This window comes from Pleurodeles waltl, chromosome 10 (assembly GCF_031143425.1).
Source record: "Pleurodeles waltl isolate 20211129_DDA chromosome 10, aPleWal1.hap1.20221129, whole genome shotgun sequence".
Lineage (NCBI taxonomy): Eukaryota > Metazoa > Chordata > Amphibia > Caudata > Salamandridae > Pleurodeles > Pleurodeles waltl.
Genome location: NC_090449.1, coordinates 186,432,028 through 186,444,765, shown reverse-complemented (window position 1 = coordinate 186,444,765; position 12,738 = coordinate 186,432,028). Strand labels below are relative to the sequence as shown.

The following is a 12,738-nucleotide window of genomic DNA, read 5'->3' as shown; positions in this document are numbered from 1 at the left end:
GCATGTATGCTTGTATTATTTATTTTGTTTGTGTTCCTATTCTATATTTAGGGAGTGATATGTAGCTAGTAAACCAAGAATCTGTAATTGTGGTTAGTTAACCTTGCACGTTGTAATTGCATTTTTTCTGTATTTGTTTCCAAAGGTACATGTACCATGTTTTGACCAAGAACACCACTGTGACAGATAACAACCGAAATCTGCTTGTAGAGACGATTCGCTCAATAACCGAGATTCTTATCTGGGGAGATCAAAATGACAGCTCAGTGTTTGAGTAAGTTAACTTGTTTTTTGTATCATATGTCAGGATATCTCATTAAAGGACTGTGTTCAAGCATTACTTTAAACATGCCCAGAAAACGTTTCCTTAAGTTGTGGTGTGCCTTTTACAGGAGAAATTATGCACCCCAAAGGACTGTATACATCTTTTAATGTTCTACCTTTCTTCCAGAAGCAGCTTTAGCTGTCTCGCTAACATTATGTAATAACACAAAATTATATTCATTTCATCCATTGTTCTCTTCAGCTGCTCAACCCACCACAGCATAAAGCATGGGCAGTAGGTCAGGACACGTCAGCCATTGGCTCTTTCGTACTCTGAAAAAGAAGTGCATTTCAGTGAAGGGATTGTGCCCAGTGCTACGCTTTGCAAGTCCTTCGCTTTTCGTTTAATATATATATTTTTTTTTTAAGTCTTGTATTAAACTAGATCTCCCATTTTAAAGTAATTCAAATCTAATAGTACTTTCTTTCCCTATGATGCGCATCATAATGAAAAAAACAAATAAGCATTTGCAATGCAATTGGTCTCTCATTTTCTTGAGTTAGAGTTATTAGCATTGTAAATGAATAACTGGACTTTTCTTGCCACATAAATTCGTCAACCCTGCCTCATATTTTTGTCTTTTCCTGCCATATACTTCCAGTGTCCCAGCTTTTAACTAAAACACTTTCTCTATCCTTCTTCCTCTATCTTAAAGCATACATATATCGTATAAACCTTTATCAAAAATAAACTTTTGGCATTAGAGTTTAATGCTCAAAACACCATCACAAAAACATAATTTGCGACGGATTGGAGGGTGAAAGGAAAGAGGGAGTCAGGAGTAAAGATAGAGAGGAGAGGACAAGTAACGTGGTAACGGTGTCATGGGCTCTGGAGTAAGAAAGGAAAATGGTGTAGGAGGCTGGCCTGGCTTGTAGTGGGTACCAAGGGGTACTTACACTCTGTACCAGGTCCAGTTATCCCTTATTAGTGTAGAAGAAGTGTTTCTAGCAGCTTAGGCTGATAGAAGGTAGCTATATCAGAGAAGCTTAGGCTGAACTAGGAGACATGCAAAGCTCCTACTATACCACTGGTGTCATATGCACAATATCATAAGAAAACACAATACACAGATATACTAAAAATAAAGGTACTTTATTTTTATGACAATATGCCAAAAGTATCTCAGTGAGTACCCTCAGTACGAGAATGCCAAATATACACAAGATATATGTACACAATACCAAAAATATGCAGTAATAGCAAAAGGAAGTAATGCAAGCAATGTAAAGTTACAGTGGATTGCAATAGGAGCACATAGGTATGGGGCAACACAAACCTTATACTCCAAAAGTGGAATGCGAACCACGAATGGACCCCAAACGTATGTGAGCTTGTAGAGGATCGCTGGGACTGTAAGAAAACAGTGAGGGTTAGAAAAATAGCCCACCCCAAGACCCTGAAAAGTAGGTGTAAAGTGCACCTGTAACCCCCCAGAGAGCACAGAAGTCGTGATAGGGGGTTTCTGCAAGGAAGACCAAAACCAGCAAAGCAACAACAGTGGATTTCCGGACCTGAGTACCTGTGAAACAAGGGGACCAAGTCCAAGAGTCGCGACAATGTCGAGAGTGGGCAGATGCCCAGGAAATGCCAGCTGAGGGTGCAAAGAAGCTGCCACCGGATGGAAGAAGCTTTGGTTTCTGCAAGAACGAAGAGGACTAGGAACTTCCCCTTTGGAGGATGGATGTCCCACGTCGTGAAGAAGCTTGCAGAGCTGTTCCCACGCAAAAAGACCGCAAACAAGCCTTGCTAGCTGGAAGGGTCGCAGTTAGGGTTTTTGGATACTGCTGTGGCCCAGGAGGGACCAGGATGTCGCCACTTGGATGAGGAGACAGAGGGGGCGCCCAGCAAGGCAGGGAGCCCTCACAGAGCAGGCAGCACCCGCAGATGTACCGGATCAGGCACTTAGAAGAGGAGTGAACCGGAGTCTACCTGAAGTCAGAAAAGGGAGTCCCACGACGCCGGAGGACAACTCAGAAGGTTGTGCACTGCAGGTTAGAGTGTCAGGGACCCAGGCTTGGCTGTGTACAAAGGAAATCCTGGAAAGTGCACAGGAGCCGGAGCAGCTGCAAATCACGCGGTACCCAGCAATGCAGTCTAGCGTGGGGAGGCAAGGACTTACCACCACCAAACTTGGATTGAACAGTCACTGGACTGTGGGAGTCACTTGGACAGAGTTGCTGAGTTCCAGGGACCACGCTCGTCGTGCTGAGAGGGGACCCAGAGGACCGGTGATGCAGTCTTTTGTTGCCTGCGGTTGCAGGGGGAAGATTCCGTCGACCCACGGGAGATTTCTTCAGAGCTCCTGGTGCAAGAAGGAGGCAGGCTACCCCCAGAACATGCACCACCAGGAAACAGGCAAGAAAGCCAGCAGGATGAAGTGATACAAGGTTGCAGTAGTCGTCTTTGCTACTTTGTTGCGGTTTTGCAGGCGTCCTGAGCAGTCAGCGGTCGATCCTTTGGCAGAAGGTGAAGACAGAGATGCAGAGGAACTCTGATGAGCACTTGCATTCGTTATCTGAAGAATTCCCCAAAGCAGAGACCCTAAATAGCCAGGAAAGGAGGTTTGGCTACCTAGGAAGGAGGATAGGCTGGTAACACAGGTAAGAGCCTATCAGAAGGAGGCGTCTCTGACGTCACCTGCTGGCCCTGGCCACTCAGAGCAGTCCAGTGTGCCAGCACACCTCTGAATCCAAGATGGCAGAGGTCTGGGGCATGCTGGAGGAGCTCTTGGCACCTCCCCTGGGAGGTGCAGGTCAGGGGAGTGGTCACTCCCCTTTCCTTTGTCCAGTTTCACGCCAGAGCAGGGCTGGGGGATCCCTGAACCGGTGTAGACTGGCTTATGCAGAGATGGGCACCATCTGTGCCCATCAAAGCATTTCCAGAGGCTGGGGGAGGCTACTCCTCCCCAGCCCTGACACCTTTTCCCAAAGGGAGAGGGTGTAACACCCTCTCTCTGAGGAAGTCCTTTGTTCTGCCTTCCTGGGCCAGGCCTGGCTGGACCCCAGGAGGGCAGAAACCTGTCTGAGGGGTTGGCAGCAGCTGCAGTGAAACCCCGGGAAAGGTAGTTTGGCAGTACCCGGGTCTGTGCTAGAGACTCGGGGGATCATGGAATTGTCTCCCCAATGCCAGAATTGCATTGGGGTGACAATTCCATGATCTTAGACATGTTACATGGCCATGTTCAGAGTTACCATTGTGACGCCATACATAGGTAGTGACATATGTATAGTGCACGCGTGAAATGGTGTCCCCTCACTCACAAAGTCCGGGGAATTTGCCCTGAAATAGGGGGGCACCTTGGCTAGTGCCAGGGTGCCCACACACTAACGTAGCACCCAACCTTCACCAGGTGAAGGTTAGACATATAGGTGACTTATAAGTTACTTAAGTGCAGTGGTAAATGGCTGTGAAATAACGTGGATGTTATTTCACTCAGGCTGGAGTGGCAGACCTGTGTAAGAATTGTCAGATCTCCCTATGGGTGGCAAAAGAAATGCTGCAGCCCATAGGGATCTCCTGGAACCCCAATACCCTGGGTACCTCAGTACCATATACTAGGGAATTATAAGGGTGTTCCAGTATGCCAATGTGAATTAGTAAAATTGGTCACTTGCCTGTTAGTGACAATTTGTAAAGCAGAGAGAGCATAACCACTGAGGTTCTGGTTAGCAGATCCTCAGTGAGACAGTTAGCATCACACAGGGAACACATACATATAGGTCACAAACTTATGAGCACTGGGGTCCTGGCTAGCAGGGTCCCAGTGACACATAACAAACATACTGAAAACATAGGGATTTCACTATGAGCACTGGGCCCTGGCTAGCAGGATCCCAGTGAGACAGTGAAAACACCCTGACATATACTCACAAACAGGCCAAAAGTGGGGGTAACAAGACTAGAAAGAGGCTACTTTCTCACAAATGGTTGATTGGAATTTCGATAGGAAAATACAGCAGTAATTAGAGTTGAGTGAGGTCCGTAGGTCTCTGGACACCGGTACCACTGTACCTGTTGCTTAATTGATAACTAGGCCTCAGAAGAGAAGGCGGTTGGGGCAGAAAAAGAGAAGTGAAAGGAATACAACAGACAAAAGGAAGAAAGAGGGGGGTTGCAAAGAAGTAAAAGAAAGAAGGGAAAGAAAGAACGAGAAAAAGAACACACACAACTAAGAGAAGAAATAGAGCAAACGTGTGAGACAAAAGAATAAAGAGAAGTAAGCCAGCGAACACAAGATAAAGAGGAAAAAATAATGAAAGAAGTGTGAAAGAGAAAAATGAACATTAGAGGAAAAAAAAGAGATGAGAGAGTTGGGAGAAACAAGCAGGAAAAGAGCCAGGGCATGTATGTACTGGCACATTTCCCACAATCACAGAATGGGAAAACCACTTTGACACTTCAGGTCCTGACAAATAACTTGTGACTTCCACATACAGATTGGAAAAAGAGGGGTTTATAGTAAAACATGAATTGATAGCTAAAGATAAGAAACACCAGAGGAAGGAAGAAAGATCTGAAAATAAAAAAAAAAGTGAAAAGACACATACCGAGTCAAAGGAAAGAGCAAATAATAAAGACAAAGAAATAATTAAGGGAATAGAAAAAATAGTGAAAGAATGAATGCCTGATGAAGAAAAAAGAGAAACAAAACAAGGAAAGAAATAACCACTTTTTTTTGCAAGTTTGAAAGAGGAGGTTGAGGGAAATTTTTTAAAAAAAGAAGAGGAGTAGAAATAAACAGTTGAAAGAGAAAGCAAAACTGTTAACATGTGGATTTTAAGAGCTGGAAAGAGAAAAGTGGAAAAGAAAGAAAACAGAGTAAAGGAAAGAACGGAGTGAGACAGGTGAAACGGAACCTCCTAAATAAAGATGGCAGCTAAGAATATATTTAATTGACTCCCCCATGTCCTCAAACAGAAGTCAGAGTGTGCAAAAGCAGGGGGCACTGCTGAACAGCAGGAGATGCATTAGCAGAGTTGTATGTTAACCCCAATACAGCAATATTGGGGTGCTTCAGATCAGAATGGGGGTCTAGACAGAGCTGTGTCCTGGCCCATTGCTGGAATAACAAAAAGGCAGCGGGTGAGGAATGAGAAACGGAGCACTGTGTAATTCCTAGTATTGGAATAATGGGGCGCTGCAGGTTAGGGTTGAGGTCCACTGACTGAGTTGTATGTGGGCTGCAGTACTGAAATAGTAACGGGCACACAAAGTCAGAAGTGAGGTATGTTAATGGCGCTGTATGTGGAACCTAGTATTGGCGTGCCAGTGTTGCCGAGTGTTAGCCTGGAAGTGCCCTGGTGAAGCTGAGAGTGGGGCCCAGCATGGGAGTGGTATTGCCTCTGAACCACAGAAGCGAGGAGTCCTGAAGGGCGTGTGTGTGTGTGTGTGTGTGTGTGTGTGAGCCTTAGAACTGAGAGGAAATGTGCACTGAATGTTAGAATTGATGGATTCTGGTGGAGCTGTGGTGGTTCCCATCAATAGTGGCGTTGGATGTTAGACTTGAGGTGCACTGGCTGAGCTGTGTTTTGCTCATTTGGGTCCAGTATTGACTTGGCAGTGGGTTTGAATATTAGAACTGAACTGCTATAATGGAACTGTATCTGAGTGGGGTGACCTCGCTGGGGTAGAACTGAGATGCGCTGATGGAGCTGCACCCAAGATCCAAGTACTGCAATAGCAGAGTGTACTGACTGTAAGAACTGAGGTGTTCTGGCAGACAGCGTGTGTGGGGTTCTGGCGCGGCTGAGGGCTTGGAGTGTGTGAACTGAGGTGCACTGGTGATGCTGGGCCAGAGGTCCCAGTACTGGAGCAGCAGCGTGTACTGTCTGGAAGAACTGAAATGCTCTGGCAGACAGCATGCTTGGGGTTCATGGCACTGGCAAGGGTGAGGGCTTGGAGCATGTGAACTCAGGTGCACTGTTGGAGCTGCGTGCGAGGTCCCATTACTGGAACAGCGGTGTGTACAGACTGCAAGAACTGAGGTGCTCTGGCAGACAGCTTGTGGTGGGTTCTGGCATCGGCACAATTAAGGACTTGGAGTTTGTGAACTGAGGTGCATTAATGGAGCTACGAATGGGATCCCAGTAAGGACTGCAGAGCCCTGGTATAGCTGGGTGCATGGGCTATAACCAAAATTGCAAGTGATCCTCCAGGCAGGCACACTTGGTAAAGAAAATCCAAGCCAAGGAAGGGTGGGAACTAGCCGGCTGAGAAAGGGTGCAGAGAGCCCATAAAGACCAAATGTGTCCAAGATAACAGCCTGATTTATATCCTTGTTTACAGCTAAGCTCAGAGCAAGAATGCTCTGGAAAGGAAAAAGGAAGCTACCCTGGACAGGAGCAGGAAAAACGTAAAGAAAAGAAAGACTCCTCCAGACCAGATAAAGAGGACAAAGTGTAATTTTACAGTAGTTGGTCCGTGTTCCCCTACAGAAGAAGGAGGGACAAAGAGGCATACCTGACCACTAGGAAGCAAGGCTTTTTAAATGGTACTGAAACTAACAAATTAAAAAGCTGCAAGCCCACAGAAGTATACTTAAAAGTATATAAGAGGTTGTACTCTTACGCTCGACCTCAAAAGTATTTTTATACCTGTTCTTACTACACTTGCTTGATAGGAAGCACGCATACTCTTCTCTCTTTTTAGGTTGCAGGCACGAGCGCTCTGACGTGTTGTAATCTATTTGTGGGCTTTTAATCACGCCCACCACATGCCCATCACTATCACTTGTTCATGGGCTTGCCTTTCAAAAATCTTTTGTTATCATTCGTAAATGCTTTGTTTGTCCCTCCTTGGGCCAGTTTTGTTACCACCTTGGCCACCAACCCTATTACATGAATAATTGCACGTTTGCCAATACGTTTGACTACGAGCGAACCTTTTTCCTTTTGTGCCTCTCCTTTGCGTACATGCTCATAGCGGCTGTGTAGCTTTAAATCTGCTTGCATATGTCAATTTTTTTACTTTTCATTTTCAATTTATGTGGCAAAAAAAGTCCAGTTAGGAATTTACAACACTAACAGCACTAACTCGAGCAAATGCGAGACCCATTGCATTGCAAATGCGAGACCCATTGCATTGCAAATGCTTGTTAATTTAAAAGTTTAATTGCAAGAACATCCGTTTCACGTTTTAGTTGTGGTGTGCTACACTAGCATGTAAAAATCAGACCTACTAGTTTTGCCAATGCTTGTTTTCAAATGTATTGATTTTTCCTGTTGCTGTGTCCTAACATTTTGTCCTTTCTAGTGTTACTTCAGTTAGCCCGGTGAAACGTGGGAAACTTGGAGATAGGTGTCTCCTTATTAGTGCCATTTTAATGTTTGGCAGGGTCAGCGCTTTAGTACCCCTGCAGTTTCTGCTCCCAAACCTTTGTAACAGTCAGGTGCAAAGGCTGTCTTCCCTATAATGGCAGTGGTTTGTGTTTCTTCTCCTCCCTACCATCATCGCCTGAAGGCAAAGAGGGCAGCTTGCCTGGCTTAGAATGGTCACATAAAGTGTCAGAACCACCTTGATCCAAACTCGGAGCTAGGATTGCAGATCACTGTTCCAGGGCTTCTCACTGATAAGTGTGGGCAACACACCTGAAGGTTTTGGGGGATCCTACGAGTTACAGCGCTGATATCTTTGAAAGCTATTTTTCAACTCAGGTGTGTGAACCTGACCTGAAGAAGTATGCGTCGATTAGCAGGAAGTCCTGTGGGTCTCCCTTCCCTGCTGAGGGATTGAGGTGCTGGAAGTATCCCTGCAAGTGGAGTCTGTCCCAAGGAGAAGCACATCCTTAACTGTTTGGTGGAGGAGCAAGCCAGTGACATAAACTGACCCTGGTATTAAAGTGAGAACTAAACCATGAGCTGAGTTTGAACACAGCATTGCTAGGAGATTCTGGTGAGCCCCCACTACTTTGTGTGTATGTCCCTGGTCACCCCAAATCGAGCCTTTAATTTTTGTAAGCCTTTCTCTTTGTCCTGGGAGAGTTTGGTGAATTTCTCAGCATGGACTGCTGGGAGCCCTGATCACATGGATCTATTCATGATGTGCTCAGGTATACCCTAAGATGCGCATTGCAGGAGAAAACAAAACTTAAAATCTTAGTTGCTGTGGACTATCTTTGCCCCCAATGTTAACAAGCAGGCAATGTAACCTTTCACTGCCTTCAGTGTGCCCCTGGAAATCTTGCAGTTGGCTGTAGTCCCCTTCAGACTTCTTCCTCACCTTTCTCCAATGATCCGTGTTCCTGGTGAGCGGGGGACTTGTGTTGGCCTGAGACGCTGACTGCAAGAATGGCAGCCCCTTTCCAGCTTGACCGTGACCCATCTGCACCTGTCAGTAGCTGTTGTCAGAAGGCGGAGCTGGGCAGCAGGCACCGCATCTGGACATGTACAACTGAAGTTTTTCTGCATCATACCCAAATGTAACTGCTCTTGCTGACCACAGGCACTCAGGTGGAGAACCGTTGAACTTGAAGTAGTCTGTTTTAGCACCAGTACAACCACAGAAGCGTGCAGGGACTGCCCTCTGGTCATTGACCAGAAAGAGAGCTGTTTAGTAAGCCTTAATGAGCCAACACCTGTCAAGATTTGCTGTATTCTTTAGGTTACATCCAAAATAAGATTTGCTGTATTCTTTGGCTTACATCCATAATAATTAGCATTACTATAGCTGTTGAACTCTTGCATTCCACAGTATCTATTTGTGTAGTGGTAATATAAAATGCTTCTGTTACTCCCACACCCTGCTGTTCCGTTGTAAATGTGTGTGAAAACAATCATCTCATAAAACGACCTGAAAAGGTGGAACATTTTATCGTAAGTATGCCAAAGATGCCGGTTGATCCTACTGCACATTATTTCATTCAATCTACCAATACATCTGTGTTTTTCCAGTAGAATAAGATGGCAGAAACATTCCAGAAAAGACTACTAAGTCCAAAATCCTTTTGCATATCTTATTCGTTGTCTGAACGGTTAATTGTTTAGCATGCACAGCTGCTAGGTGTTTTTCTTATACCGAGTGTAATGTAGTGCAGAGCTTGATAAATTATCAGATTGCTGTTCAACCTCTAGGTTGAATAACGTACTAAAGTTACTCAATGCAAAACATCTCCACACGACTTTTTTTCTTATATAAGAATAACGAGCCTGTTTAGGGTGCAAGTTTTGTGTAACAATTAATGCATTACGTCAAAGCTGGTAACTTACTTTGCTAAAAACATTCCAAAGTTGATTGGAGGAATACTTGCAAATAGTCTAACCCACTGACAATCACTCTGGGTAGCATTCCAACCCAACATTTTTTTTGCCTACTGTGACATTCTAAACTGAAGCTGGACTTATGCAATCCAGTTCTGACTCACCATCTCAAGGGAACAGCCCTGACCTGCCAGGTGAACTCTCCTCTAAAGGAACCACAGCAACCCAAGACAGGTCTCGCCTGCGATGGGCCTTGTCCGTGAGATATAGATTAGATCTTTTGGCACATCAAGCAAGGGACCCAAGTCCCTTGGCCTTTAAGGGTGTTCTGCTCCAGACTCACAAAAGATGATAGAAGAAATGCTTTTAAATAGTCTAAAACACTGGCAATTGCTGTCGTTAGCCTTCAACCACATCAGCTTTTACCCCTTGTAAAGGGTATGCCTGGATGTGGGGCCCTTGCTCATTGTGCCATAGAGTCCATGCTGTACCTCTCTGACGTGGCCTAACTAGGGTGAAACAGTTGAAGTTGCTTGTGTTGCCTTTCGGAGTGGCAGTTCGGGGAGGACTACTCCCATCAGGAGCAGAACCCGTACAGATTTGCATAAGGTGAGCCTCTGTCTAGAGTGGTACAGATGGGTTGGAATGCTTCCCAGAGTGATTGCCAGTTGTTCAGACTGTGTGCCAGCATGGTTGTTGTGGCTTCAAGCAAGCTTGACTCACAGAACTATGTTTGTAATGCAGGTGTCTGATGCTGAACTTAAGCTTGAGTTTCTCATCACTTTTTAAAAATCCATACCTGGGAAACCATATCAGGTTCTTAATTACATTTGCTTTAACCCTGATAAGTTTTAAATTGGGTGCCGTGTTAGATATCCCTATTGCCATCAAGTTGATGACGCACGGCTACTGCCTCATCCATACATGTCACACTCCTCTTAAGGAAACATTAAAGGTGCGTGCATCTTGCATACCAAAACACATTTGAAGTGTTTTTTCAACTCTCAAATTGTGAAATATTTTGCACTGTGCTGGAGCGCTTTAGTTTATTTTACATAAGTAGTGTTTTTTAATTCGGCTTGGATTCTTTTGAATGTCAGCGTCTGTTCTGAAATGATTTTCAAACGTCATCGTGATACTATGTCATGATATTTTATTACTTACATGCATTTCATTCTTTTGTAGCTTTTTCCTGGAGAAGAACATGTTTGTTTTCTTTTTGAACATCCTTCGTCAGAAATCTGGTCGTTATGTCTGTGTTCAGTTACTCCAGACCTTGAACATCCTCTTTGAAAATATCAGTCACGAGACCTCTCTTTGTAAGCACCCAGTTTCCTTAATTCGTTCATGGATGTCTTCCTGCGTGTTGCATGCATAGCTGCTCTGATGTGGTTGTTGTTTTTCGAATCCCCTAACTTTGACAAATAAGTAATTTGTAATAAACAAAGATTTAAAGTTTAATGTGCCCTTTGAATCCTCTGATTTACAGCCCTTGTATTATATGCCAGGCCATGACTGCAAGAAGTAAATTATATTACATGGTGCCTGATATTTCAAGCGCAGTCCGATTAACAGTGCAAAGTGAATGGCATCTTTTGTTTTTGGAAGCGGCCTTTCTTTCATAATATCCACATCACCTGGATTTCTAGACACTTTGCCCCATCTAGACACCTAGGGCCAGATGTGCAAAACGGGCATCGCGATGCACATTCCCATTTTGCGAGTCGGTACCGACTCGCAAAATGGGAATGCAACTCGCAAATAGAAAGGGGTGTTCCCTTCCTATTTGCGACTCGCACCGCCTGCAGAATTGCTTTGTGACCGTGAAAGCGGTCTCAAAGCAATTCGCAGTTAGCACCCACTTGAAGTGGGGGCTAACTCATTCGCAAAAGGGAAGGGGTTTGTGAATGTTAGCACAAAATGTTTTTTCAGAGCAGGCAGCCTACTCTGAAAAAACGAAACCAAATGGTTTCATTTTTTATTTTGTATTGCAACTCGTTTTCCTTTAAGGAAAACGAGCTGCAATACAAAAAAAAAAAAAACTGCTTTATTGAAAAAGCAGTCACAGACATGGAGGTCTGCTGTCTCCAGCAGGCCACCATCCCTGTGAGTGCAGGGAATCGCAATTAATTAATATTAATGAGGTGGGTCTTTGCGACCCCCCCCACTCCCCATTGCGATTCGCAGAAGGTGTCTGAGACACCATTATGCATACGATTTTGCAAATCGGAAATTGCGAGTCGCACTGACTCGCAATTTCTGATTCGCAAATTCGTATCTTGCTACAACTGGCCCCTAATGTTTAAAGTACTTAACAAGATCTATTTATTTTACTAGGGATAGTTCCTGGCTGGGTTTAAAATACAGAGGCTGCTGAATATTTATCTCCTTTTAAGTTTAACAGGAAAACCAAATAAAGGCCATGATAAACACACCCAAAGAAAAGTGGGAATACCCATGATTGTTAGCCTTCCATTCGTCCCACAGGTAAGTGCTATGGGCAAGGGGTTCGCTTTCAAAATTAACAAACTCAGGAGAGTGGTCTCATTGCCACAAGCCCCACAGTGCTGATAACTTACTAGTTGCCTGTCTTTTTTTTTTTAACTGTAATATGGACTCAACAGATAAACACTAGAGAAAGTCAATACATGAGGAAGGCAGAATCTGCTGGGGCATGGTGGTGTTTGATGACAAAGGCTACTCTTGCTTCTGTTGGAATACAAGGTATAATCAGGACCAATTTACTGGGACCTCCGGTCTCTAGCAGTGCACCGCTCTTCTCCCAGAAGCTTCAGGTCTTCACTTAGTTGAAGATTGCCTTGGTTATGTATAGAGGCTAACACATCAAAGTCGCAGTCTGTGTGTGATACGTCCATGGCATCAGCAATATAGCCCAGATAATTTTGCTGCGAAAAAGAATGGCCTGACAGTCACATATTTTCAGAAATGTCTACAGGTTTTGGTGCACATATCACCTGGACACTCGTTTATGGAAGAAACAGACCTGCATCCAAAAGGACCAACACATTTATTTCCACCTGGCTACAAAGTCAAACAATTGATTTGCACCAAACATATAAAACTTTGTGTACCTTGTAAAGGCAACTCTCATTTTAAGAAACATTATTAGACAAGTATTCTTATAATAATCAGTATGAAGAGCATTCAAAAGGGCACTCAGTGCAGATGCATAACAAAGAGTGCCCGGTTTAGGAA

General features: G+C 44.4%; 1 protein-coding gene across 3 annotated transcripts in view; it reads left to right on the top strand.

The window, feature by feature from the left end:
• Positions 1-12,738, top strand: part of CLEC16A (C-type lectin domain containing 16A) — a 462,030-nt gene that overhangs the window by 39,072 nt on the left and 410,220 nt on the right. For all 3 annotated transcript variants that reach the window (XM_069210166.1, XM_069210165.1, XM_069210163.1), the window contains exons 2-3: positions 146-274; positions 10,708-10,841. In XM_069210166.1, coding sequence (XP_069066267.1) covers positions 146-274; positions 10,708-10,841 — 263 coding nt within the window. The remainder of the gene's footprint in view (positions 1-145; positions 275-10,707; positions 10,842-12,738) is intronic.